Raw genomic sequence first — 25,118 nt, 5'->3', positions numbered from 1 at the left:
TAACTTCAGAGAAAGGCAAATTTTACTCATTTCCTGCCTTTCCTATTGATCCCAGAGGTAGGCCCTGAACATTGTTTTCATAAAACAAACATACACATACCCAGTGTTTAAAATTATTTATAGATCACAGAGGCCATCTAAAAAGATATGGCTTAATCCTAGCTATTCGGTAAATTCTTTGTCTAAGATAACTCAGCATTTCAGGGGGTAGATAGCTTTCTAGACCATGTTTTCAGATCTCAATAATCATGACCACACTAGTAGATCATGAAATTTATGTTCAGGGCCTTGACCATCATGTTTAGAAAAATGAAAGGGATTAAATAGAAGCTGTTAGAAGATATCCCAGATAGTAGGTTTAAGTCCTGTTTCACGAAACTTGTTTAAATATGTTTATATATATATACATACATACATACACTCACACATAAATATGTATGTGTAAGCTAGTTTACTGCAATAATTCTATATTTTAGTATAAACTGCAGTCATCAAAGTTGGGGAAACTGCTCTATTCCAGTAGGTGGCCTCAACAGATTTGAAACAGGAAGCATCTGAGCTAGATCTCTAAAATCTATGACAATTTTTTTACTGAGACCAAAGAATTCCATGCCCACAATCTGATAGTTAAAGCTGTATCCGCCTCTGTATTTTCCAAGTTAAGAATAAAAACCTATGATGCTCTGAGAATGGGGAAATTCTTCTCTGGGAAGCAAGTGCCATAACCAAGCCAATGGACAAGCTCAGTGTTCATTCACCATGCACAATTTGAATTTCAATTGAAAGGAATAATTGGGAAAACAAATAATTCGAATTATGTTAGAAAGAAACGGAGGGAAGAAAAGAGAGATGGAGAAAGGAAGATGGTGGTAGTTGGAAGCCCAGCCGCAGGAAAATGCTTAAGTAAATTATGGCACAGCCCTCAGCAGAGACATGCTTCAGCTGCAGCCCATCTACTGGTCCACAGTTACCAGGAGGGCTTCTCTATCCCACTGAAAATAGCTTTTCCTGCTTAAATTCTAAAGAGGGTTGGAGAGTGAGAATCCAGAACATTCTTCAAAGGTTAGCTCAGATGGGAAGTTTTTTTAATGACGAAGCAACTGAAGTTTCATTATGTCGAGGAACTTTGAGGAAGTCACAAAATCCACGATTTAAAAATACATTTCCTTGTATACACACACTCCCCTACTTTCTAGAATACACACCAAAGCTATATGATCTGCTGTTCACTTTCAATATGTCGTAGGGTTATAGTAAGATGTTCAGTCATCTTAAGACTTAACAGAAAGGGAGGGGAGGGCCTGAGGGCAGAATTTATTGATGTGTCTGCATTCTGAAGAGAAAACCAAGGTCTCCAATCTTCAAGATGTCAACATTTTGGTTCGTTTTAAGTTTTGAACCTTTAAAACTTGCCAGATGGGGGATGGGAATTAGTCTTCTCTTTAGATTTGTTCTTGACGCAAGGGGACCTTTAGATTTCACTTTCGGTTTCATTACTAGGATGAGAATCCTCCAGCTTCCAAATGACGCAGGTGGATTTCCTCGGGGCGTGGCTGTCGGCACACGTGGGCGGGGACCCACCGCGCCCTGCCGCCGAGGTGATTAGCGTGGGAACGCGCCCGGCGGCCTCCCAGTCCCGCGCGGCACGGGGTCTCGGCGTGGACCGCGGGTCTCGGCGTCCGCAGGTAGGGAGCGTCCTTCCTCCACCGGGTGCCCCTCTCCCCGGCGTCTCTGGCCGCTCGCCGGCGCTCTGGCCAGTTTGTGGTGCCCCTCTCTGTGGGATGGAGACAAGAGAGCAAAGGGAAGCGCGCTAGTTTGGGGGTGCAGTAGAGTCCATTACTTGTTAGTGTTAAGTAAGAACAGGCAAATTTCACGCATCTGGCCTTGCACCCCGCGCGATTCAGCTCCGTGCGTGTAAGCCCTCCAGGTGCCTGCGTGTTCAGGAGTGCGGTCCTGTGGTTGGTAGCTCGAGCTAAGGAGAAATTTCTAGGCTGGAGGCTGGAGCGCCTGAGGTCTCCATCCAGCCCCAGCCCCTTCGCCAGCAGTCTGTACCTGGGCGAGTTCCCACCCACACCTCTCCTAAGACCCTTCTCCCCAAGTCAGGACTCCAGAGCCTCAGTGCTTCGTTGTATCTGCTGATGTTAGGGTTAAGTAGTTATGACGGAGAAATGGAAAAATAAGAGTAGAAATGTTAAAGCGTTTTGGGGACACGCCGACCTGAGCTTAGCCTGGATCAGAGATCAGTCTGGGGGTTATCTGATAACACAGGGAGTTAAAGTAGTGTTGTTTTACCTTGTTTTTGTAATCTGAAAAGAAATAGACTGTGAATGCTTTTCTATGAATTAACCTTCTAAAAATTTGTGTGTTTTTTTCTAATTGCTGCATTCCAGTTTACTGGGTAACCACATGAAATTAATGTCTAATAGGTGGACCAGAAGATTATTTATAGTGGTTCACTATCTTAGTCTCTGACTGAACATCAGTGCATAAAAATTTCTGGGTCATTGCTGATTACTAGGGTTTTCTTCAGATAGATTCTTAGATGTGTGCCCACTTAGTCAAAGTGAATATTTTAAAAGTGAAAGTTGCCGTCCAGAAAGAATGTGCCAGTTGACAATGACAGTCACAAGTAGTGTTTAAGGAGAACTGTCTTACTATGTAGAAAAAAAATTAGCCTTTTTCAGTGGAAGAGGGTAGGCAGAAGCTTTGTGACAGCAAATACCATGGGAGATTGAAACCAAGCATGGAAAAAGTACACCTGCCTCAGTGTGATTGAGGGGAAAGAAGTGTGGGCACAGGGTTTAGTAAAGTTTCGTAGAGTTTGAGATTTTAGTAGAGGTTTAGTAGATCAACTGTCTTCCACTTTTGAGAAAGGAGGCTTGCAGCTCTGTCTTCCTCCTGCCCATCCTACCCTGGGAAGACAGAGAAGTAGCTTCAGTTCCATAGTGTTATACTGGACTTTCCCCAAGAACCAACCCACTTCCCCATTGTTTCTCTCCCACTTTGCATTTTGCTGCTCTTTGAATGTCTCTGTCCTTGTCTGCTCACACAGTCATGGCTTCTTCCCTGAGGAAGGGCATACCGGTGTTCTTGCCTTCCCCAACTGCTCTGAGGAGGGGTTTGGAGATCAAAGACCATGTCTCCTTCAGGGAGCCTATACCCTTCCTTTCTCCGGCCCCCATTAATGACAGCTGTACTCCGAGGGAACAGAGCCTTGGAGGAGAAGGTATGATGAGGAACTAGGTGCATATTGAATCTAATCCTTCAACTTTCAGTAAACTTTCATTGCCCCTAGAATTTTTAGGCAAATTCAGTAAAGGATAAAAACTCCACCAGGTAGCAGGCACTGTGGTGTAGAAGGCTAAGTCTCTGCCTGCAGTGTCAGCATCCCATATGGGTGTCGGTTCAGGTTCTGGCTGCTCCACTTCCATCCAGCTCCCCGCTATGGCCTGAGAAAGCAGTGGAAGATGGTCCAACTCCTTGGGCCCCTGCACCTGCGTGGGAGACCTGAAAGAAGCTCCGGGCTCCTGGCTTTGGCCTGGCCCAGCCCCAGCTATTTGGAGAGTGAACCAGTAGATGGAAGGTCTCTCTCCTTCTCCCTCTCTCTCTCCTTCTTTCTCCGTATCTCTGCCTTTGAGATAAATAAATATTTAAATAATAAAAAATAAATACATAAAAAAACTCTACCAGGGTATGTCATAAACACTGCCAAAATTAGGTTTAATCCTAATGGATCCAACATCTCTGTGTTTTATTCAACAGTGCTTTCTTGGCATTAGAAGTATCCTTTTGCCCATTGAGTAAATTGTTGCTTATAATATCAAAATTAAAATTTATAATTATGGTGGCGCCATGGCTCACTAGGCTAATCCTCCGCCTGTGGTGCTGGCACACCAGATTCTAGTCCCGGGGCGCCGGATTCTGTCCCAGTTGCTCCTCTTCCGGGCCAGCTCTCTGCTGTGGCCCGGGAGTGCAGTGGAGGATGGCCCAAGTGCTTGGGCCCTTCGCCTGCATGGGAGACCAGGAGAAGCACCTGGCTCTGGCTTCGGATCAGTGCGGTGCACTGGCCGCAGCGTGATGGGCGCAGGGGCCATTGGGGGTGAACCAATGGAAAAAGGAAGACCTTTCTCTCTGTCTCTCTCTTTCTCTCTCACAGTCCACTCTGCCTGTCAAAAAAAAAAAAATTATAATTATGCTATGATCAACTCTGACCCAAAAAAGAAAGGAGACCAGGTAGATGCTGTTGCCTCATTCCAGGCATGGATACCTCCAATATTCTCCACCTACAAAGGAGATTGAAAAAGAGAAAAATTTAAGAATAATGCATCCAATACTAGTAAGACAATGGTAGCTCATTTTATTTTCCCCCTATTGTGTATGTATTTTTAACATGAAAGTTTCATCCAGCTTGATTAGAAATCAGTATCATAAGCAGACCAAAAAAAAAAATCAGATAATTTACAAAATAACTAAACAATAAGCCCATGAAAAAATAAATTTAGTTTTCAGTAATAAAATTAGAAAAAAAATTTAAACCTACTCAATTCTCAGTGTACCACTACCAAATATCAGCATGTGTCAAGAACTAGGAAAATATTCTTTATCCCTGATCAGATATTGTATTTTGGGAAATCTACTGTCTGGGCCTGGCACATAGTGAACACCCAACAAATGTTTGCTGAAGGCACAAATAAAATATTTTAAAAATTGGCAATAATCCGATACCTGAAAATAGAGCAATTAATTATTATGGGACCATAAAATAAGATGCTTATGAAAATTATGCAGTAAAATAAAATGCTACTTTTCACAATCTTAAATTAGAAGTCAGTATTAAATGTATGATGTGCTTGAAGACTCACGGGAAAGGGACTGAAGGACAAAGATGTGCTAAGATGCTCACAGTGGTTGCAGGGGTTCTCAGCGTGGCCTGATTGACATTTTAGACCAAATACGTCTGCTGTGAGAGCATCTCCCGTGTGTTCCAGGATGCTTCGCAGCATCCCTGGCCTCTACCTGGAAACACCAAGAGCAGCTCCCCACCACCTGCCCCATTTTGAAAACCGAAAGTCCTTCCAGGCATTAACCAATGCTCTCTGGGTCAGAGTGGTAGAACACTGACTGACTTTCCCTTTCTTGTCTCATTTTCTGTAATGTAGTTATTTTACTTTTCTAGTGAAAATAAAACATGACAATAAATGAATGTCATTATCAAATCTCAATTCTGAAGTTGGCTGTGTTTCTGGGGATTCTTCTCATCATGCTACTTGCAACTCAGCAAGTTGGCAAAGTGAAATGATTCCTTATTTTTTTATCTTGTTCTGATAATAAGACATTAATTCATTTGAAAATTTGAACACAGAAAAAGAACAAAGAAATCATTCATAATCTCAACTCTTTATCTTCCCTTCCTTCCTTTCTCTTTTAAAGTCATTAAGACAGGGGCAGCCTGTGATGAGGTATCCACCAGTTCCCATCCCAGCTGCTCCAGTTCTGATCCAGCTCCCTGCCAATGCGCTTGTGCTTGGGCCCCTGCTACCCCAGTAGGAGACCTAGAAGAAGCTCCTGGCTCCTGGCTTCTGCCTGGCCCTAGCATTGGCTATTGTGGCCATCTGGGGAGTGAACCAGCCACTGAAAGATCTCTCTCTCTCTTTGTCTCTCCATCTCTCTCTATAAGTCTGACTTTAATAAATCTTTATTTATTTATTTATTTATTTGAAAGAGTTACACAGAGAGAGGAGAGGCAGAGAGAGAGAGAGAAAGGTCTTCCTTCCGCTGTTTCACTCCCTAGTTGGCTGCAACTACTGGAGCCAGGAGCTTCTTCCGGGTCTCCCACATGAGTGCAGGGGCCCAAGGACTTGGGTCATCTTCTACCGCTATCCCAGGCCATAGCAGAGAGTGGGATCAGAAGTGGAGCAGCCAGGTCTCAAACCAGTGCCCATATGGGTGTCAGCACTTCAGGCCAGGGCATTAACCCAGTGCGCCACAGCACCGGCCCCTCAAATAAATAAATCTTAAAAAAAAAAAAAAAAAAAAGAGATGAAAAGCTGCCTGTCCTCCCTCTAATTTTGCTTTTAGAGATTATCACTGCCAGCATCTTGGACATTTCCTCTGTCTAAAGATATGCACACACACACATCCCTACACATTTTCTTTTTTTCCTTCCTTTTTTTTTCTTTTGATTTATTTTATTTATTTGAAAGAGTTACAGAGAGGGCTGGCACTATGACATAGCAGGTAAAGCCGCCGCCTGCAGTTCCAGCATCCTATATGAGCACTGGTTCATGTCCTGGCTGCTCCACTTCCAATCCAGCTCTCTGCTGTGGCCTGGGAAAGCAGTAGAAGATGGCCCAAATCCTTGGGCTCCTGCACCCCTGTGGGAGACCTGGAAAAAGCTCCTGGCTCTTGGCTTGGGATAGGTGCTGCTCCAGCCATTGGAGCCACCTGGGGAGTGAACCAGCTGATGGAAGACCTTTCTCTCTCTCTCTCTCTCTCCCTCTCTCTGCCTCTCTGTAACTCTACCTTTCAAATAATAAATAAATAAATCTCTTTTTTCAAAAAAGAGAGTTACAGAGAGAGAGAGATAGAAAGAGAGAGGTATTCCATCCATTCACTCCCCAAATTGCCACAGTGGTCAAAGCTGAGCCAACCTGAAACCAGCAGCCAGGAGCTTCTTCCGGGTCTCCCACATGGATGGAGGGGCCCAAACACTTGGGCCATTCTCTGCTGCTGTCCCAAGCACATTAGCAGGGAGCTGGATCAGAAGTGGAGCAGCCGAGACTCGAACCAATGCCATATGGGATGCTGGTGCCACAGCCTGGGGCTTTAATCTGCTATGCCACAACATCAGTCCCTTCACTTTCTTTTTTAAATGAAAGTAGATTTCTGCTGCATGCTGCTTTACGCTTTCTGTGTCTTTGTACAATCAATATATACACAGCTACTGAATTCTGTCTTTAATGGCTTTGTATTACATGAGAGTGCCAAAATTTATTCAGCCATGTCGGCTATCTAGGGTATACCCACCTCGGGGCTGTCATTAACAATGATTATCTTTATATATATAGTTGTGTGTGTGTGTGTGTTGGTTTTGTAATGTAGATTCCAGAAGAGGGGGTGGAAGTTCATATGACATATGCCTTTAAAATTTTAATAGGGATTACCAAATTGTCTTCCAAAAAATGTTATATTACTTTCTATTCCTGCCATTAGTGGTCAATAAGGCCAACTTGTCCATATCTCTACAAACATTTAATATTAACAATGTCTTATTATTTTGGTCAAGATAATAGGAGAAAAATAGTACCTCATACTGTGAATACTTTTTTTGATGTGATTAAGCATTCTTTCCCATGTTCACTTGCCATCTGTAATTCCTGTTCTCTCAACTCTATGTTGGCACCTCTGTTTACTTTCCTCTTGGGTTATGTGTAGTTTTATTACTGATTTGGGGGGCTATTTATTAAGAGCATTCATCTTCTGTGTTACGAATGTATAGCGTTAATTAATTGATCAGCTTTGATTTGTGTATGTATACAAAGGTTGAAGAAATACTCCAAGGGACACTGATTTTTTAAATCAAAATTGTTCAAATATAACATAAGAGAGAGATGTTAGTATGTTAGTAAGCAGATGGGCTGAAAAACACTACAAATAGTGTTTTACTCCCCTACTTGAATGCCGGCCCCACAGAAGAATGACCTCCCTCCCTCCCTCCCTCCCTCCTTTTATTTGAAAGACAGAGTTACAGAGAGACAGAGACAAAGAGAAAGGTCTTTCATCCACTAGTTCACACCCCAAATGACCCCAATGGCCCCAACTGGGCCAATCTGAAGCCAGAAACCAGGAGCTTCTTCCGGGTCTCCCACAGGGGTGCAGGAGCCCAAGGACTTGGACCATCTTCTACTGCTTTCCTCGGCCATAGCAGAGAGCTGGATTGGTAATGGAGCAGCTGGGACTCAAGCTGGTGCCCATAGGGGTGCTGGCACTGCAGGTGGTAGCTTTACTGGCTACGCCACAGTGCTGGCCTTTGACTTTTCTTTCTTGCTCACTACTATATCCCTCATGCCAAAAATAGTGCCTGGCACAGAAGTATGCAGTCAGTACTTGATGAATCAAAGAATTGGTAAAATGTTAAGCATGATGACAAAGTGAAGCAAGCATCTAGGCTGATACCACTAGAAGAACAGAGTGTGTGAGTCAGCCGTATCTGGGTCAAATCCAACTTTCCCCCCTGTAATAGCAGAATCTGTCTACTGATGGAGTAAGATTTATAATCTGGAGTAAGTGAAAGTCAGAGGGAGATTTTGAAGGGTGAATCTGCTCTGGTTAGGATAGCAGAGTGGACATGTTAAAGAGTTAAAGGGGAGGATGAACATACTCAACTATAGGGAGTGGGGGAAGTATTGAAAGGTGAGTGAAGTGGAAATAAGATTCTCTGTGCTTCGAAAGTTTCGGGGGGCAGTTTGTAGATTTCTAGATATGTTACAATGCAGAGACAAATGAAGTTGTTGAAAGTATTTGGGTGCAGTATTTTCTCCTTAGGCTTCTTTTTAGTGTAGGTTAAGGGTTTTTTTCAGAGCCTATAACTAAATTTAAAAATTCTTGTATTTTAAGTCTAGAATAAGCCCCAAGTAAAACAATGGAAATGTATATAGAACTATTAGTTCTTACATGATTTTATTATATCAAGTTACATGAGTTTAACTTTCTTTAATGTAGGCAAAGTATCCATTTTTGTCCATTTAACTGTTGTTAAAATAACATCCCTCTCCTACACACTGATTTCTTGACCCAAATGGAAAAACTTAACCTAAGGTCAAGATGGGGGAGAGATGACTAAGATGAATGTCTTTACTAAAATACCAATAAATTTCTCAAACTCAAAAAAAAAAAAATTCTTGTATTATAGAATTGTTTTCCCACTTGGCTTTTTATGGCTCGGAGATAATAAGTGAAGGTATTGGATTTCCAAAATCCCTGTTGCAAACCAAATTTAAAAATCAGACAGTGCCTGGTTATCAGGACTATTTCGGGTTAAAAACTTCCAAGTCCCATACTTGCATGGTGTGTGTTCAATTACTGAGTAAAGCAGTCTTCTTTTTGTCTCTCATAATTAGGTCATTCCAGAAAGATGAGGATATTTAATGTCTTTACATTCATAGCCCACTGTCATTTGCTGAACGGTAAGACACCAGATCCTTTACTTAGGTCTATATTTTCAACTATGAATTGAAAACTAACACTCTAAAGTGGACATTACTTTCTTATAAGAAAACATCTATTTTTTTGTATGTCATAACAGTTCATCTATATAATTGTATAAATATATAGAGAATAGAGACAAACCAAAAGAAACAGAATTAAACAGTTATCCAATTCCTAGGGAGAATTAAACAGTTATCCAATTCCTAACCTTAAATAGTCCCTTGGAATTGGATAACTGAAATGACTACTGAAAATGTCTGGGGAAAATGACCTATTTGTTTACTTTTGCTATTTTTTTTAAAATTTTTGACAGGCAGAGTGGATAGTGAGAGAGAGAGGCAGAGAGAAAGGTCTTCCTTTGCAGTTGGTTCACCCTCCAGTGGCCACCGTGGCCGGCGCGCTGCGGCCGGCGCACCGTGCTGATCCGATGGCAGGAGCCAGGTGCCTATCCTGGTCTCCCATGGGGTGCAGGGCCCAAAGACTTGGGCCATCCTCCACTGCACTCCCTGGCCACAGCAGAGAGCTGGCCTGGAAGAGGGGCAACCGGGACAGAACCCGGTGCCCCGACCGGGACTAGAACCCGGTGTGCCGGCGCCGCAAGGCGGAGGATTAGCCTATTGAGCCACGGCGCCGGCTACTTTTGCTTTTTCTTGAACTATACGGGGATCATTTTATCTATGTTGCTTTGTGTCCTGCTTTTTCTGAGGAGGCTGTCCTCAGAGAGAATTTTATTATACCTGGAAAGTGCCAGGGGAACACAGTACTGGCATCACCCTCCCTACATCTCCCTATTCATGTACCTCTTGCCAGGGAACTGATCCAAAGTTTAGAGCAGTAAGGAGAGGACTATTAGAATGTACTGTTCAGTGTATATAAAGCAGATTGGTCTCCAGTCAAAGACATTCTGGGGATATCTACTTGAAACCAAATTTCCCTGGTTATAGGTCCTCTGTCACCATATAACATTTCTACAGGGATGTATATTTATGAGTTATGGGACAACTTGTTTAGCTAGTCTTATTATTTTAATTTAAGGATAAGATATAACATCTAAAAACATGTTGGAAATCCACTGGATAAAATACATGTTTTAGGGAAGTAAGTCCTTAAATATATTCGTCATATAACTGACCAAAGTGATTGTAAACCTGTACTCATTTTGTTAATGTTTTGAGGAATTTTCCATCTCCTGAAAATTGGTTATCTTTCTTTTCAGCATTTACTGTCACAGTTCCCAAGGACCTGTATGTGGTAGAATATGGCAGCAATGTGACAATTGAATGCAAATTCCCAGTAGAAAAACAATTAGACCTCAATTCCTTAGTTGTCTACTGGGAAATGGGTGATAAGCAGATTATTCAGTTTGTGCATGGGAATGAAGACCTGAAGGTTCAGCACAGCAGCTATAGGCAGCGAGCCCGGCTGTTGAAGGATCAGCTCCACCTGGGAATCGCTGCGCTTCAGATCACGGATGTGAAATTGCGGGACGCAGGGGTTTACTGCTGCATGATCAGCTATGGTGGCGCAGACTATAAGAGGATTACCTTGAAAGTCAACGGTAAGAATTAGGATAGGGAAGGAGGCCTAGCCCTTCTTAGAAACATATCCTGAGTATTGAGAACTTTTCATTCTGCGCGGTACAGACTCAGTGTCTAACAGTGGAGTTCTGTTCGTTCGTTCATACACATATCCAGTGTGCATTTCTTGAGCACTGTCTATGGAAAGTCACTGAAGATCCAGAGCCATATTGTACAGTGTGTTCACTTTTCCAAAAAAATGAATTCCTTATTTTTAATATAAAAATAATACTACATACTTAGAAATAATTCACATACTGTAGAAAAGAATACAATGAATTGCAGAAGTATCCCTTCTCCTTTCACCACCATTTTGCATGGCTTGCAAAGATAGTAAACACTTGTGTGTCACTCCAGAATTTTTACTCAAGTACTTTTTTTCTCTTAGGTGCTATATTTTCCTTCTTTTAGCCTCTCTATTGCAAACTCACTCACTTTTAAAAAATCCCATTGTTAAGGTCACATTCAAAGAGACTTGAATCAATCTATGAAGGTAAAAAATAGTCGTATCAGTGCAGAGGAGCTCATTCTTCCTAGAGATGGTATATGCTGTGGTCATTAGGCATGCATTCATCTTGAAAATCTGTCCTATGGTTATCTAGGGGTGTTGAAGAGGAACTGTGAGTGCTGGTTCCTGAGTCTTGACGCACACATGTGTTGTCAGACCACTTGAGTTCAAAATGTGGATTAGCACGACCTGAATAAAGGAAAGCACCCTAGCCGACCACCTCTGTTTTCATTGTTGAGTTTCGTAGAATCAGGTTGAAAGGATCCCACGTGTGAGCAGCTTATCCAAACCCCACAAAGAACACAAATTCCCCTAAGAACCTTCTGTTCATATGGTATTCCTGTCATTCCCCGCCCCCTTCCATAGCCTGTCAAAATTACTCCCTGATATTGAGGTTAAATCTGCCTCTTTTCATTACATGATGACCTTTTAATATTTCACTAGAATTCAATCATTTCCCCTGGTCTTTCCAAGACTGATGGCTAACTACTGCCTATATGAAGGTCAATAATATAAACTCAAAAGACAAAAGTATATATGGATTAGAAAAAATGTATCCATTTTATGATTTATTACTGGATCTCTGGTTCTGGCTCAATTAATGCTGTTAACAGGAAAACGCCAGTTGTAAAGTACTTTTAATTTTCATTATATTTTACCATATGCTTCTCCGTTAATGACATTCATGAAAGAAAGTATGGGATGTGATGGTTAACATTTTCAACTTTTTTCAGTCTACCAACAATATCAGGCACTCACTGTATTCCAGAACATGAAAGCAATTATTAAGCCATGAACAGCCATCATTGCTATCTCTGTCATAGGAGGGGAAGAGCATAATCCTGGCAGAAAGGAGGAAGGAGGCATGGAGGCTAGAGATCGAATTCCAGGGAAGGGCTCAGTAGCCTGCAGGGTGTATACAGGGAGGGAACTGCTGTTCCTGTAGTCTGGAAGGAATTCTTCCAAGAAGTCTGCATTCTTAGGACACAATTTCCTTTGCTGTTCAAAATACTAGGACATCTTCCAATTTTTTTTCCCAAATTAGGGGTCCTTGATGGAGCAAATCAAATGATCAACCACATTTGAGGACCTGATTTCCCTGGCCTTTCAGTTTTGCATTATAAATTACTGAACTGGCATCCTAGTGGCATTCCATTTTGTTACTCTTTGCATACAGTGGTCTTGGGAGTTCCATTGAGCTATACCAAAAGTCTGAACTCTGCACTGAGCACCTCTCTGTTTCAATCATTCTCTTCTTTCTAGAATACAAACTCTACATGGACAGAAATTTTGGTCCATTTAATTCTATTTAGCCCTTTTTAAAATATATATAGTAGAAGGAAAAAGCCATTGTAATCCATAAGCTGTACTTTGGAAATTTATATTTATTAAATAAAAGTTAAAAAAATAGCAAAAAAATATATATAGTAGAGTGGGAATGTGACAAGTGCACATTTTTCATTATTTGCTGAATAAATTATTTCCTCAAATAGGAGTAGCCTAAAATTTTTGAAAGATGAGTAGGCTTGGATATGTTAAACCAGCCACCAAGCTTCACTTGCATTGAGACAGTATCCCCAGTTTAAGTTTGGTGATCTGTTTGCAAAAGCTTTGCAACTCAAGGAGGTCCAGCTCCTGAGTCAGCTCCACATGCAAATGATTTCGCAGTAATGCTCTTGGGTTTCTCTTCCCATCATTGCAAATGTGTGGTAGTAGCTTCCCCACAGGGAGATTACTCACCATGGGATTTTAAAGGTGAAGCATATCAAACTGAAACTAAAAAGGCTTTAGTTTGGGATTAACTCAGTTATCATTATCACTTTGGGGATTATTGTGCCTTAATGTTTGCTAGTTTAAATACCAGGCTCTCAGGCTTCTGACTCTTAATTTAAAGTGTTTCTCTTTCATCAATGACCTAAAAACAAGGAAAATGAAATGTCCACTTATACGTTCAGGACTTTAAGTGGGATTAGGCACTGAAAAGACCAAGTGTTGCATAGTTAACCTGATAAAGCTGTTTTGATCATGTGGACCACAGATTAACTGCTATCATTCCCCACCAGCTCCATCTCTCCCCTTAAATGTCCAGCATTGTATAAGAGTCCTATTATCTATCTCTATGTTGTGTTGTGTACTATATCATATAACTATACCTTTTTGTTCATTGTGTTCTCCTTCCCACATGGGCAGGCATTTTGGTTCCCCCCCCCCCCCCAAGATTTATTTATTTGAAAGAGAAGGGGAGAGACAGGGAGATCTTCCCTCTGCTCATTTACCCCACAGATGGTCACAACAGCCAGTGCTAGCCCAGGCCAAAGCCGGGAGCCAAGAGCTTCTTCCAGGTCTCCCACCTGGGTGGCAGGACCCCAATCACTTGGGCCACCTTTTGCTGCTTTTCCCAGGCCATTAATGGGGAGCTAAATCTGTTGTTACAGCAGCCGGGACATGAACTTATGCCCATATGGGATTCTGGCATGACAGGCAGTGGCTTTACCTTCTATGCCACAATGCCAGCCCTGTGGTCTTATTCAATGTTGTATCCCTAGGGCTTGATGTATAGTAGAGTAGGAATGTAACAGAAGCACACTTTAATTGTTGACTAAATGATTTCCTCAGAGTTAGCCTAACATTTTTGAAACAGCAGCAGACTTAGATACATGAAAGTCTGTCTGAAGAAACTACCAGGCTATACCTAACACAGCTACAGTAAAAACAGAGCAGCAGTAGAGGCGGTGGTAATAATTAGCACTTCTGAAGCACCTATTATGTGTTGGGCCTTGTGCCTGGCACTTTGTCTGTATTAATCACTTAATGCTCAGAATAACTTGGGCAGATGCTTCCTGTCTAAGATGAATATTTTTCACATGTTGCTGTCTTTGAAATCTGAACGTATCTTTCAGTAGATAGGGTCTTATTTTCTATGACAAATAGTATTATTCTATCCATTTAAAGGAGGAGGAAACTAAGTTCCAAAGAAATCGAGCAGTTTGTCCAAATTCACCCAGCTAGTACGTGCTGAGGCCAGCTTCTAAACCCATGCGGTCTGGCTGTGAAGACGTCTTAGCCGTGTTTTACTGTACGTAGTTATACCCCTGGCACTTGTGTCATATTGTACAAGGTACTTCAATAAGTTTATGGGAAAATGGAATTAAAAGATGTTTGTTTTGAGTGCAAAAAAATTAGAAATCCATGCATGGTTTTTTCTTGAAATTCTTTCCCATAACTTTTTGAAGAATCTCCCTGTTTAAATGATGGATTTGTAAAAGCAACATTAAAAAGTTTTAAAAATAAATATATGATGTCCTAGATAGGATCCTAGAATTGAAAAAAGACATTTGAGAAAAACTGATGGGAAGGAATAAATTATGGAGTGTAGTTAATAATAATGTATTAATAGCTTACTTAGAAGTGAATAACACATCAAAATCCAATTTTCTGTTTATTAAAGTCTAGAAAAAGGAAAACAATGCTTGCCACTGGAGATGTTTGCATTTCTGAAGATAGCTTTACAACAATAGAAAAAATATTCAGAAATAGATCTAAGAAGAAATGAGACCCTATGTAAAAACTGCAACACTCTACTAAGAAACATATAAAGACTTGAATAAATGGAGAAACATATTTCATATCTGGATAGAAGACTACTGGTTTGAAAATTTAAAAATAAAAATTACAGTTCTCTTTAAGTTAATGTATACACTTAATTTGCAGCCAATAAGTATAGCAACATGATTTTTTAAAAAGATTTATTTATTTATTTATTTATTTGAAAGAGTTACACAGTGGGGGGGGGGAGGGGCGGTCTTCCATCTGCTGGTTCACCCCCTAGATGGCCACAATAGCCAGAGCTGCACGGATCCAAAGCCAGGAGCCAGGAGCTTCTTCTGGGTCTCCCACGTGGGTGCAGGAACCCAAGGAGTTGGGCCATCTTCTACTGCTTTCCCAGGCCATAGTAGAGAGCTGGATCAGATGTGGAGCAGCCAGGACTTGAACCAGCACCCGTAGTGGATCCAGTGCCTCAGGCCAGGGCGTTAACCTGCTGCACCACAGCGCCGGCCCCAGCAACATTTTTATGACAAGAGTTGTTGGCCTAAGTTCAAACAGAAGGTTTGAGAGAGAGTTAGTGGGTGCTCCCCTGCTGAGGCATAAACTGAACATTAAGCTTACTTCTCTGAGAACCAGCCTTTACAGATACCTTTTCTTGGGTAGACACCCCCAAGCCAGGTATCTAGTTCTGTGCTAAGCCAAAACTCTGATTTCTCTGTGCTTGCTACCTAGCACCCTATCACAAAATCAACCAAAGAATTTCCGTGGATCCAGTCACCTCTGAACATGAACTGACATGTCAGGCAGAGGGTTACCCTGAGGCTGAAGTCATCTGGACAAGCAGTGACCACCAAGTCCTGCATGGCAAGACCAATGTCACCAATTCCAACCGAGAGGAGAAGTTTTTCAATGTGACCAGCACGCTGAGGATCAACACAACAGCTAATGAGATTTTCTACTGCACTTTTCAGAGAACAGGTCCCGAGGCAAACAGTACAGCCAAGTTGATCATTCCAGGTATTCTGAATGTGTCAAAATGTGCCCACACGGTTCCCTCGCACCTAGTAAATGTTCTTCATAGCCAGTCAGTGTTTGTTGAATATATGAGTGAGTGAATGAATGAATAACACAGTATTTTTACAATGCATCCAGCTTCCTCACCCTTATTTATCCAAGTCGTATTGCTATTTAAACATTAGGCAGCTGTTTACTGAATATGCCCAACATGTATTTGGCATTGGGTGCACATAGGAAAATAAGACATAGTTCACACTTCCCAGGCAGATAAGAAAACAGGCAATCCCATTACAGTTCCATATGGGAAATGTTCTTGCAGCTGGGAAACACCAGAGAAGAATACTCAACTTGGGCCATGTTTCTTGAGTCCAACTCATAGCACATGAGGGATGTTCCCTTCTTTCTGGGTTTCTATGTCTGGAAGCAAATGGAGTTTTCCATTTTATCCCAAACAGGATAGATCCTTCCTCTCCATGTGCCTCTCCCCAGGTAGTCTGGGAAGCTCCAGCTCAAGGCTGTCTGCCTGGTACACTGAGCATGAGGCTGTGCGTCCCTGGGCAAATCACTAGACTACCGTGTGCTTCACTTTCCCTGTAGGGTTAGAACCTATCAGGTAATGTTATCAAGGGACAGAATGAATGAAAATGATCTGTATCCTTTGCCTGTACAACTTCAACTATGTTTTGATCTCATCAGCAGACAGAAGGGGGCAGGGTTTGAGACAGAGTCTAATGAGAGGCTCAGACACTTAGAGAAAGAAAGTGAGATGGGTGAGTGTGAAGTTTAATATAACCAGAGGTGTTCCAACAGTGCTTCTTACCATCCATCCAAAATATATTACAGAAAATGTGTGCTTTAGAGAGAACTGGAAAACTAGATAGAAAAGTCAATCAATAGGAAAAGATGATGTAGATTAGCCTTGTGAACAAAAAGTGGTTCATCAGGGCGATGCTTGACTGAGATGGCCTTCAGTCAGAGCTGTGTGAGTGGGTTCCTGCCATTTAAAACAGAATGACACCTTATTTGTGGGGGAACCTGGAGTATCCCCCTAAGCTGCTCTTGAGTCTGTTTCCTCATCTATAACTTGGGGATTTTTAAAAATACCTGCTTACCTAATTCATCAAGTTGTCTTAAGACTGTATTAGTCAGCTTTTCATTACTTCAGTGCCTGAGAAAAACTACTTACAAAGGAAGGAGAAGTTTGTTTAGGTCACAGTTTTGGAGGCTCAAAGCCCAAATGGCATGATGCAGGCTCTGTGAGGCCTCATAGTGGATGGCTGAGCCCATGCAGAGGAGGGAGCACATGGCAAGCCGGGAAGCAGAGAGAGGCCGACTCAGGCTTCTGTAACAAGCCTCTCCCAAGCTCCACCTTCCAAGGGTACGACCCCAGCGACCAGAGGACCTCCACCAAGTGCCCCCTCCTGAGGGTTCTACCACCCCCAGTAGCACCAACCTGGGTACCAAGCCTTTAACACATGGGTCTTTGGAGACAGTCAACATCCAAACCATAACAGAGACTCAAAATATTTCAGAACAGGCTTTGTAAACCACTAGACTGGTTGCTGTGTGGCTTTAAAACTTGAACTGTGTAGTTAGGGGTCAGAGGTCTCAGTTGACAGTAGAGCTAAGCAGGAGCTAATGTCAAGAGGTGGGAGCCAGCAGTCTCTGTGCATCCTAGTGCCATGGCATCCCTTTTCCTCCTGCATGGGACTGCAGTCAAAGGGGCTGCTGAGATACACCACTTACTGAATGTCCGGAGATGTTCAAACTGCAGAGAAAGGCAGCAAGGGTGATCCCCAGTCCTGACCACAGATGGGAGAGGCAGGAGGTATTCACAGTGCCCATTGTCCTGTGGTCTGTGCAACATCTCAATATGCAGTAGGCTGCTAGCTTCTGTATTTAGATAATGCAAGAGGAAGAGACACAATGAAGACCACCCTTAAGGATCGAGCAGCTATTATGCAGAGCTCTTTAGAAACATTAGCCTCAGTAGAAATGTATTGCATTTCCATGTTATAGCCTGTTTAAAGGACTTACCTGAGATCTCCAAATGGATCAGTGGCAGCAGAATCTAGCCCCAGGTGCATCTGTCCAAAGCCTGAGCTGCTTCTAATTCTCTGTGCTGCTACCAATTTCTTATCAAATTTCTTACCAACCCAGCCACTCACTGGCCAGGAAGTTTTTATACTTAAGAATATTAGCCTAAAGCTAAACCAAATGAAACTTAAAGGATGATTATTCTCCTGAACTCTTCCCATCAGAATTTTATCTTTAACCAGTTTCTTTTTGTTTTTGCCTTTGTTTTTTCAGAGCCACCAGTGTTTCACACGAATGAGAGGACTCACTTGGTGATACTGGGAGCCGTGCTATTGTTCCTTGGTGTAGCATTCACAGTCTTCTTCTGTCTAAGAAAAAATGGTATCTCCTTTATTACAGTGGGCTTCACTGGGGATCTGGGAGGTGTATGAAGGTGTCATTGCTCTCACAGTGGCAATTATTAGGCAGATCCAGGGATGCTAAATATCCTGCCAAGTACAGAGAGCCAAGAGCAGTCTCACATAACAAGGCATTATCCTACAGAGAAAAACAAGCAGGGTCCTCCTCCCCATCCCCGGGAAACGTTATAATGTGCTGCCCTCCTGTCAGCCTTACCTTCTCGGACCCACTTTGGATTTTAACTGTGCCACTGTGTGACCTTGTATACCACCCTTTCCTGTTCATTTTGCTGTTCTGCAGCATCACCTACTTTGGAGAGTAGCAGTGAACACCTGTAATAGCATTTCCAAGGGGGTGAGAGTTGACTCATGGTTTCAGGGAAACCTGACTGACTTTGCAAGGTGGCACAAAGATACTCCACTGTTGAGTAGCAATCACAGTGCTGCTGGGTGGGATTGCTAGGTGATGAGCAAGTACCTGGGGGTGAGGAGTGGGAAAACTAGTGTGTATGGAGGTTGAAGAAACCTCAAGGACATACAGTTTCTTTCCATCATACAAATAACCACAGACTTCCAGAAGAGAAAGAGCTAAAGTGCCTGTTACTTGCAATTGGTTTTGAATCTTGAAATAGTTGCATTGTTCTACTGAGCTACTTTATAAAAATGGTTCCTTCTGTTGACCTGTGGTATTTTTGCCATAGAGTATTTTGCAAGATTTCAGGTAAATGGTGTTACATAGTTTTAGAAATAATTTGCATGTGTTTATTTCTCTATTTGCCCATGGGAACAATTAAAATACAGAAAAATTAGTATGTTCAAATAATGCCCTCCCCTTTAGAGATGATTCAGAGTAAGCATTTCCCCCTAATACTTTGAGAAGTGTACCAAGAGATCCAGTGATGGTTTGCATTTAAGGTTCTCTGATGTTCAATAGGGAAGTAGAATCTGGAAGGGAATTCTAACAGTCATTGAGAAAATTTCCCCCAACCCTTTATAAGGTGAGTGACTCTGAGAAAGTGATGTAACTGAGGGAGTAGAGATCAGCTGTTTCCAAAGAAGAGGTTCTTAACAGAGCTAAGGTAGTTAGCCAGGATGCCAAGGTTAAGTTTCCGTGATCCTGAGATCGAAATGGTTTGTACAAGGAAATGATTGTTGTTAATTTTTGCATTTTGACTATTTTCCTGGAAAAGGGGATTAGTTGGCATTAGGAGTGGCTGGAAGGCCAATAGGTTAAACAGAGTATATCAGGATATGATCCATTGCTAAGAAAAGGATGGAAAATAAAAATATATTCTCTTAGAGAAAATCTAGGAGCAAAATCATGTGCCCTACATTGTAGGATTAATTAATCCCGGGGGTTAGGAACCATAGAATTAGGAAACCCATTGGACTTCCTAGAGGATTAAATGTTTCGTAGGAACCTGGAATTTAAATTCAAGTACATTTGTGCTAAATGGAAATAAAAGTGATTTCTTTTTCTCCAGTGAGAATGATGGATGTAGAGAAAGGTGACATCCAAGATAGAAACTCAAAGAAACTAAATGGTAAGAATATCAGAAGGGATTGGGAAGTTGAAGGAAAAGGAACCAAAAAGCCAAAGCAACAACAAGGAGAAACTGTCAGACTCAGTCTCCCTCCTTGTAAACAATTCTGGTTGTCAGAACTGCTAGATTTCCTGTGCACCACAGTCTACAGGGATGTAGGGGTGGCTCCTGAGAGTTAAGAGTGTGAGAGGCTTGGTGGAACGAGAAGGGGGGATGGGTAAGAGGCAGCTCCTCCTCGCTGAACGTCTATGGCCCTGCATCCCAGGACATCTCCTTGTCACATGGTTCCCAGTTGACCTAGATGGATGGACAATTTAGATCTAGAACATTGTACACTGGCAGTGTGTCAGTTCCTTCATGTGTACAATCATTTAATCTCCATCTACCCCTATCAAAAAAAAGTTAGAGAAATGCTAGAATTGTCCCCACTCTAAAAGAGAGAAAACAGAAGGTCAAGAAGATAGTGGAAAATGCCCAAGAACACCCAGCTGATGACAGATCAAACTTGAGGGGTCACCAGACTGACCATAGAATCTTACTCTTCATCTATCCATTTACTCAATCCATTTAGCTACAAATGTCTATATTTATAAAAGGGCAAAAAATCCCCACCTTGCTGATTGAACCAAGTAGAAAGTTACATTACAGTTTCCAATCATTTTTTAAAAATTTATTTATTTGAAAGGCAGAGCTACAGAGAGGCAGAAAGAGAGGGAAGGAGAGAGAGGTTTCCATCTGCTGGTTTACTCTCCATATGGCTGCATTAACAGGGAGCTGGATCAGACCCAAACCGGCATACATTTGGGATCCTGTTGCTGCAGGCTGGGGCTTTAACCACTATGCCATAGCACCAGCCCGACTTTGAATTTTAAACTAGGATAGTCCTGGGCAAACCAGAATATTTGGCCATCCTTTATCAACTGAGAGTGATGGACCTTATTTATACTCTGCCAATCTCTCTTGTTGTGAATTTAGTATATGGTCTGGAAAATATGAGTTATGTTTCTAATTCAATTTTTTGTTAATTTTCCCCCCCACCCACCACCCATTAATACTCTGTTATCACTCTCTAGACATACAGTTCGAGGAGACGTAACGTAGCCCTGAAACTTTGGATCTCCAAGCAGGGATTCTCAGCCAATGGTTTGGGAGTTCACCAGGGCCAGAGGAATGAATGGGCTGGCGGGATGCAGAAGGTGTTGGACTTGAAAGGCTCAAGCACTAAAGACAGAACCTGGGAAAAAAAAGAGCAAAATGAAAAAGCATGGAGTGGCGAGAGGAGCCTGAAAGGAAGCGTTGGAATTTCAGCAGGACTGCGAGATGCATCAGCACTGTGAGAAGGAGAAAGGACACTTCTGGATGAGGGGCCTTCATCCTAGGAAAGTGGGCTGAGAATCCCTGATTCAATGGTCAGATGTGGCAGAGGCACCCCTGGCCTCTGCTCAGTACCTGCATGTGTCTCCCACATACCTGAGAGGTCCAGGGTAGCACCCATGTTCGAGTATGAGTTATTCCTATTTATTTTTATCCTGTGGGGTCTTGTCATGTGTATGTGCTTGTGAATGATTTCTATAGGAAGTATATTGCAATAGATGTTAACATTTTGTTGCCAAACTAAGCTTGCTACTTAATGGCTTATTTGAGCCCCCAAAACATTTAGTATTTCTAAGGTGCTTGATATCCTGTATAACTATCTGTACACATAGGAAGGAAGCATAGAGAACAAACTGTTGGTTTGTTTAGGATCTTACCTTACTTAACCCACTGATACTTTGGTTGACTTGAGTAATTTCATTCTCAGACATCAAGTGTCTGTCACAGTATCTGTTCCGTTTAAATATCACTTTTACAACTGTGTGGACCATACACACATCATCTCATCTCATCCCTTTAACAACTCAAGTTGTTGTAGTAACTACTATCACACTCATTCTACAGCTGAGGAAAAAGAGATAGTAAGTAAATTGCCCAAGCCAATAAATAGCAGACCTTAGATTTCCATGGCTGGCACACACTGTCCTTTTAGAATACAATTTACAGATATTTGACTTTAAGCAGTTCATTCATTCAAGAACTATGTATTCGGTGCCCTTGCATGTTATATGTGTTTTGCACTGTGCCAGATATTGAATCTACATTTATGAGCAAGACATGGTATCTGCCCTTAAGGTTCTCATGGTATAATGAGATCAATTAAAAAAATTATTGGTATAATTAAGCGTAGTGTCATAGCATAAGGTGTTCAGAGAATGATGATGTGAGATGGAAAGTCTAGCAGCATTCCCAAGAGGAGGGACACTCTAGGTAGTCAGTCATTGAGTCCCTGGACAGTTGGATAGACTTACACATCTTAATAATCAAGGCAGTTTTAGGTCATGAGAAGTCAGTATTTAAAAAGCTTGTGGAAAATAATGTTGAGTTCCTTTTCTAGCATTATCCTTATCCATGATTCATTTGCTTCCAACATACAGTCTGATGCTTGTCTATACAGTGTCCGATTGGTTAGCAGTTCTTTCTTTCCTATTTAAATGCTATTGAATTTTGAATTAATCCTCTTCCGTAATTCAAAATTCAAAAGATCAATAGGAGATAAGGAAGATCTCCATCCTGTCCAGGCAGACTTCTATTTCCCTTTCCAAAGCAATAATTGCTGCCTTTTGCTCATGTATTCTAAGGACAATCTATAGATGGAAATGTATGTTGCAGATACTAAGTGATAATACATATATGTCTTATGTGCACTTTGCTGTTTTTATTTAATGTTTTGTTTTTTATGTAGCAGCTGTAACAAATCTGAAGTTCCTCATGGCCAGAAATTATGTCTTACCTGTTTCTAGATTGTCTTTCCCTAACCTGTAAGTATCTTTCATTTAGTGCTTGTTCAACATGCACTATGTATAGCTTTAGACAACCAGCATTTGCTGAACACTTGTTCTGGGGTGGAGTTTGGACTTGGTTAATTTTGTGTACTATGGTTTCTCAGGGGTGCACTACTAAGTCAACCTATTCCCAAAGGGCAACCTTTATTACCTCTGTGTGATAGAATTATGTCTGGGACTTTTATTCCCTCTATCTTCTCTTGAGTATAAGTTTAACTTTGATGCTGTACTTGCAGAATGACATGTTCTTTTTTGGGAGTTTCAGCAGTGTGCTGGACTGCTGGCTGCCTTATCTGTGGCAGGAGAAGCCCTTTAGCTGTGCTTGAACTTGTGAATGCACTAGGTCTCTAAGGTGTTGTTTTCCATGGAACTTGGAGAGACACCCTCTCATGAGGTCTCTGAGTTTTGCTTTCCTCTTAGCCATTTACTTGGCCATTTTCTGGAACTTTCTTTGCTTTACCACACATCATGTCTGAAGAAATAAAGTCTCTAACAAGACTCCTTCTTAATCTATTTGTATTTCTACAGTCACTAATTTGTATGACAGTGTCCTTTGTGTGAAGCGTAAGCCAAGGTTCTGACTGAGAAAGACATACCCAAGTCTAAGCATCTCATGGTGTTGGATTTGCAAAGCACTTTATTATTGTTTTTTTGAGTTGTGTTTCATTGTAAACAACATGAGCAGAGATAATATCTGATTCTGTATTTGAAGGTTATTGTTTGTACCTGCATTAATTTAATAAAATATTCTTATTTATTTTGTTTCTCAGTACACCAGCATGTCCATTTTCTTATTTTCTATGCGTTTATAAGTGCACTCCCAATTTAAAATGCAAGTGGAGAAAGCTGATTGGAATGTCTGCTGCCCCCTTCTTTTTTCATAGCTTCCATGTTTATACAGAATGTTCTCCAATCCTACATGATGGAAAACATCAAAAGAATGTATTTCCAAAAAGTAGTTGATTGAAAATTTTCATTCTCTTTCATTTGATAGCTTCTTTTAGGATAATACTAACAAAAGAATCAAAATTCTGTCATCTAATTAAAGATCTGGGCAAGGGAGGATGGGAGAGACAGTGTGGAACGCAAGAGAACTGTAGGGAAATGAAGGGGCTTCCCTTAAGCTAGTTCTTTTTTCAGATATTTCAACATGGGTGTGCAAGCCACTGCATGTGAAGATAGATGTAGTTCAGTTTTGGGATCTGAGAAGGAGGTGAGAAACCTAGAACTAAGCCAGCTTGGCCTCATCCCAGGCAGGACCATAATAAGATCTGTGGTTTTTTATTTTTATTTATTATTTTTAAATTTATTTAAAGGGCGGAGTTCTAGAGACAGAGTATGAGAGAGAGAGAGAGAGAGAGAGAGAGAGAGAGAGCGAGCTTGTATCTGCTGGTTCACTGCCCTAATGGCCATAACAGCCAGGATTGGGCCAGGCTGAAGCTAGGAGCCTGGAGCTCCATCTAGGACTCCCATGTGGGTGGCAGGGGCCCAAGCAGTTGGGCCATCTTCCACTGCTTTCTCAGGGAGGAGGATGGGAACTGGAGCAGCTGTGACTCGAACAAACTGGGTAGCTCATAGGGGACCCTGGTGTCACAAATGGTGGGTTTAACTGGCTACACAACACTGGCCCCAAGATCTGTGGTTTTGAACATGACAACATTAACAATTCAAGGATTTGTAGACCTCTTATGTGTCCTATAGTTTGAGTATTTCATCATCAAATTCAGTTGAAAGAGAATTTTGATCATTTCTCTAAAGCAGATACTCTGAAAGGACAGTGATGATGGCTATTTCTAAGAAAATGTGTGTCAAACAATGGATGGTTTCAAAGGAAGAAAATCAGTACCTGTGTAGCATAGTAACATTCTGTTTGTGCTTCTGGGAACTCAAAGCGATAAAAACGGGTGCTGAACATCAAGGTATCTTACCTTTGTGGTCAGAGAAGGGCATAGGGAACCAGTCTTCCAGGCTGGCTCTGGTGGCCATGGTTACAGCTGGAATTTGGGACAGTGGAGGACATTGTATTGTAGAAAAGATAGCCTGAAAACGGGCCATATCCTGGGTAAATTGTACTACAGTCTCTTTTATAAGCATGTGACTGCCATAAGTGAACCAAATATATTTTTATCTAAATACTAGCATTTTAGAAATCATAGTTGATTATTATTTTCAACCTGAGAATTCAAAGTCAGCTTTGCACTGTTGATTTCCCTGGACAAAAAGAGATATATTCTATTTTTATCCCGGGCTCCCATAGTTTCAAGGAAATACAGTAAACAAATTTATCCCTATTATAACTTAAGCATTTCCTCTTTATTTATATTTTAAGAGAAGTTAAGGTTTGACCAACTGAAGTGATTGTCAATCATGGGAATTTATCGATCATATACCATATGACAGGCTGT

At 41.6% G+C, this 25,118-nt stretch overlaps 1 protein-coding gene across 3 annotated transcripts; it reads left to right on the top strand.

The window, feature by feature from the left end:
• Positions 1-1,311: 1,311 nt before the first annotated feature.
• On the top strand, positions 1,312-23,487 carry CD274 (CD274 molecule). 3 transcript variants are annotated; one of them, XM_062208295.1, is made up of 8 exons: positions 1,312-1,380; positions 1,501-1,685; positions 9,120-9,185; positions 10,424-10,765; positions 15,571-15,855; positions 18,166-18,273; positions 19,775-19,834; positions 20,908-23,487. In XM_062208295.1, the coding sequence occupies exons 3-8, from the start codon at positions 9,134-9,136 to the stop codon at positions 20,928-20,930; spliced, it is 870 nt and encodes a 289-aa protein (XP_062064279.1). In that variant the 5' UTR covers positions 1,312-1,380; positions 1,501-1,685; positions 9,120-9,133; the 3' UTR covers positions 20,931-23,487. The 3 variants fall into 3 exon arrangements, with proteins under 3 accessions (XP_062064279.1, XP_062064278.1, XP_062064275.1); XM_062208291.1 differs by lacking the exons at positions 1,312-1,380; positions 1,501-1,685 and adding an exon at positions 3,113-3,226; XM_062208294.1 differs by lacking the exons at positions 1,312-1,380; positions 1,501-1,685; positions 19,775-19,834 and adding an exon at positions 3,112-3,226.
• The last annotated feature ends 1,631 nt before the right edge of the window (positions 23,488-25,118 follow it).

This window comes from Lepus europaeus, chromosome 12 (assembly GCF_033115175.1).
Source record: "Lepus europaeus isolate LE1 chromosome 12, mLepTim1.pri, whole genome shotgun sequence".
Classification (NCBI taxonomy): domain Eukaryota; kingdom Metazoa; phylum Chordata; class Mammalia; order Lagomorpha; family Leporidae; genus Lepus; species Lepus europaeus.
This window is presented reverse-complemented; position numbering and strand designations above follow the sequence as displayed.

Coding starts and splice junctions, on each gene's coding strand:
- CD274 (XM_062208295.1), top strand. CDS start 9,134: ATGAGGATATTTAATGTCTTTACATTCATAGCCCACTGTCATTTGCTG. Junction 10,766..15,570: donor GATTACCTTGAAAGTCAACG/GTAAGAATTAGG, acceptor CTTGCTACCTAG/CACCCTATCACAAAATCAAC. Junction 19,835..20,907: donor AAACTCAAAGAAACTAAATG/GTAAGAATATCA, acceptor ATCACTCTCTAG/ACATACAGTTCGAGGAGACG.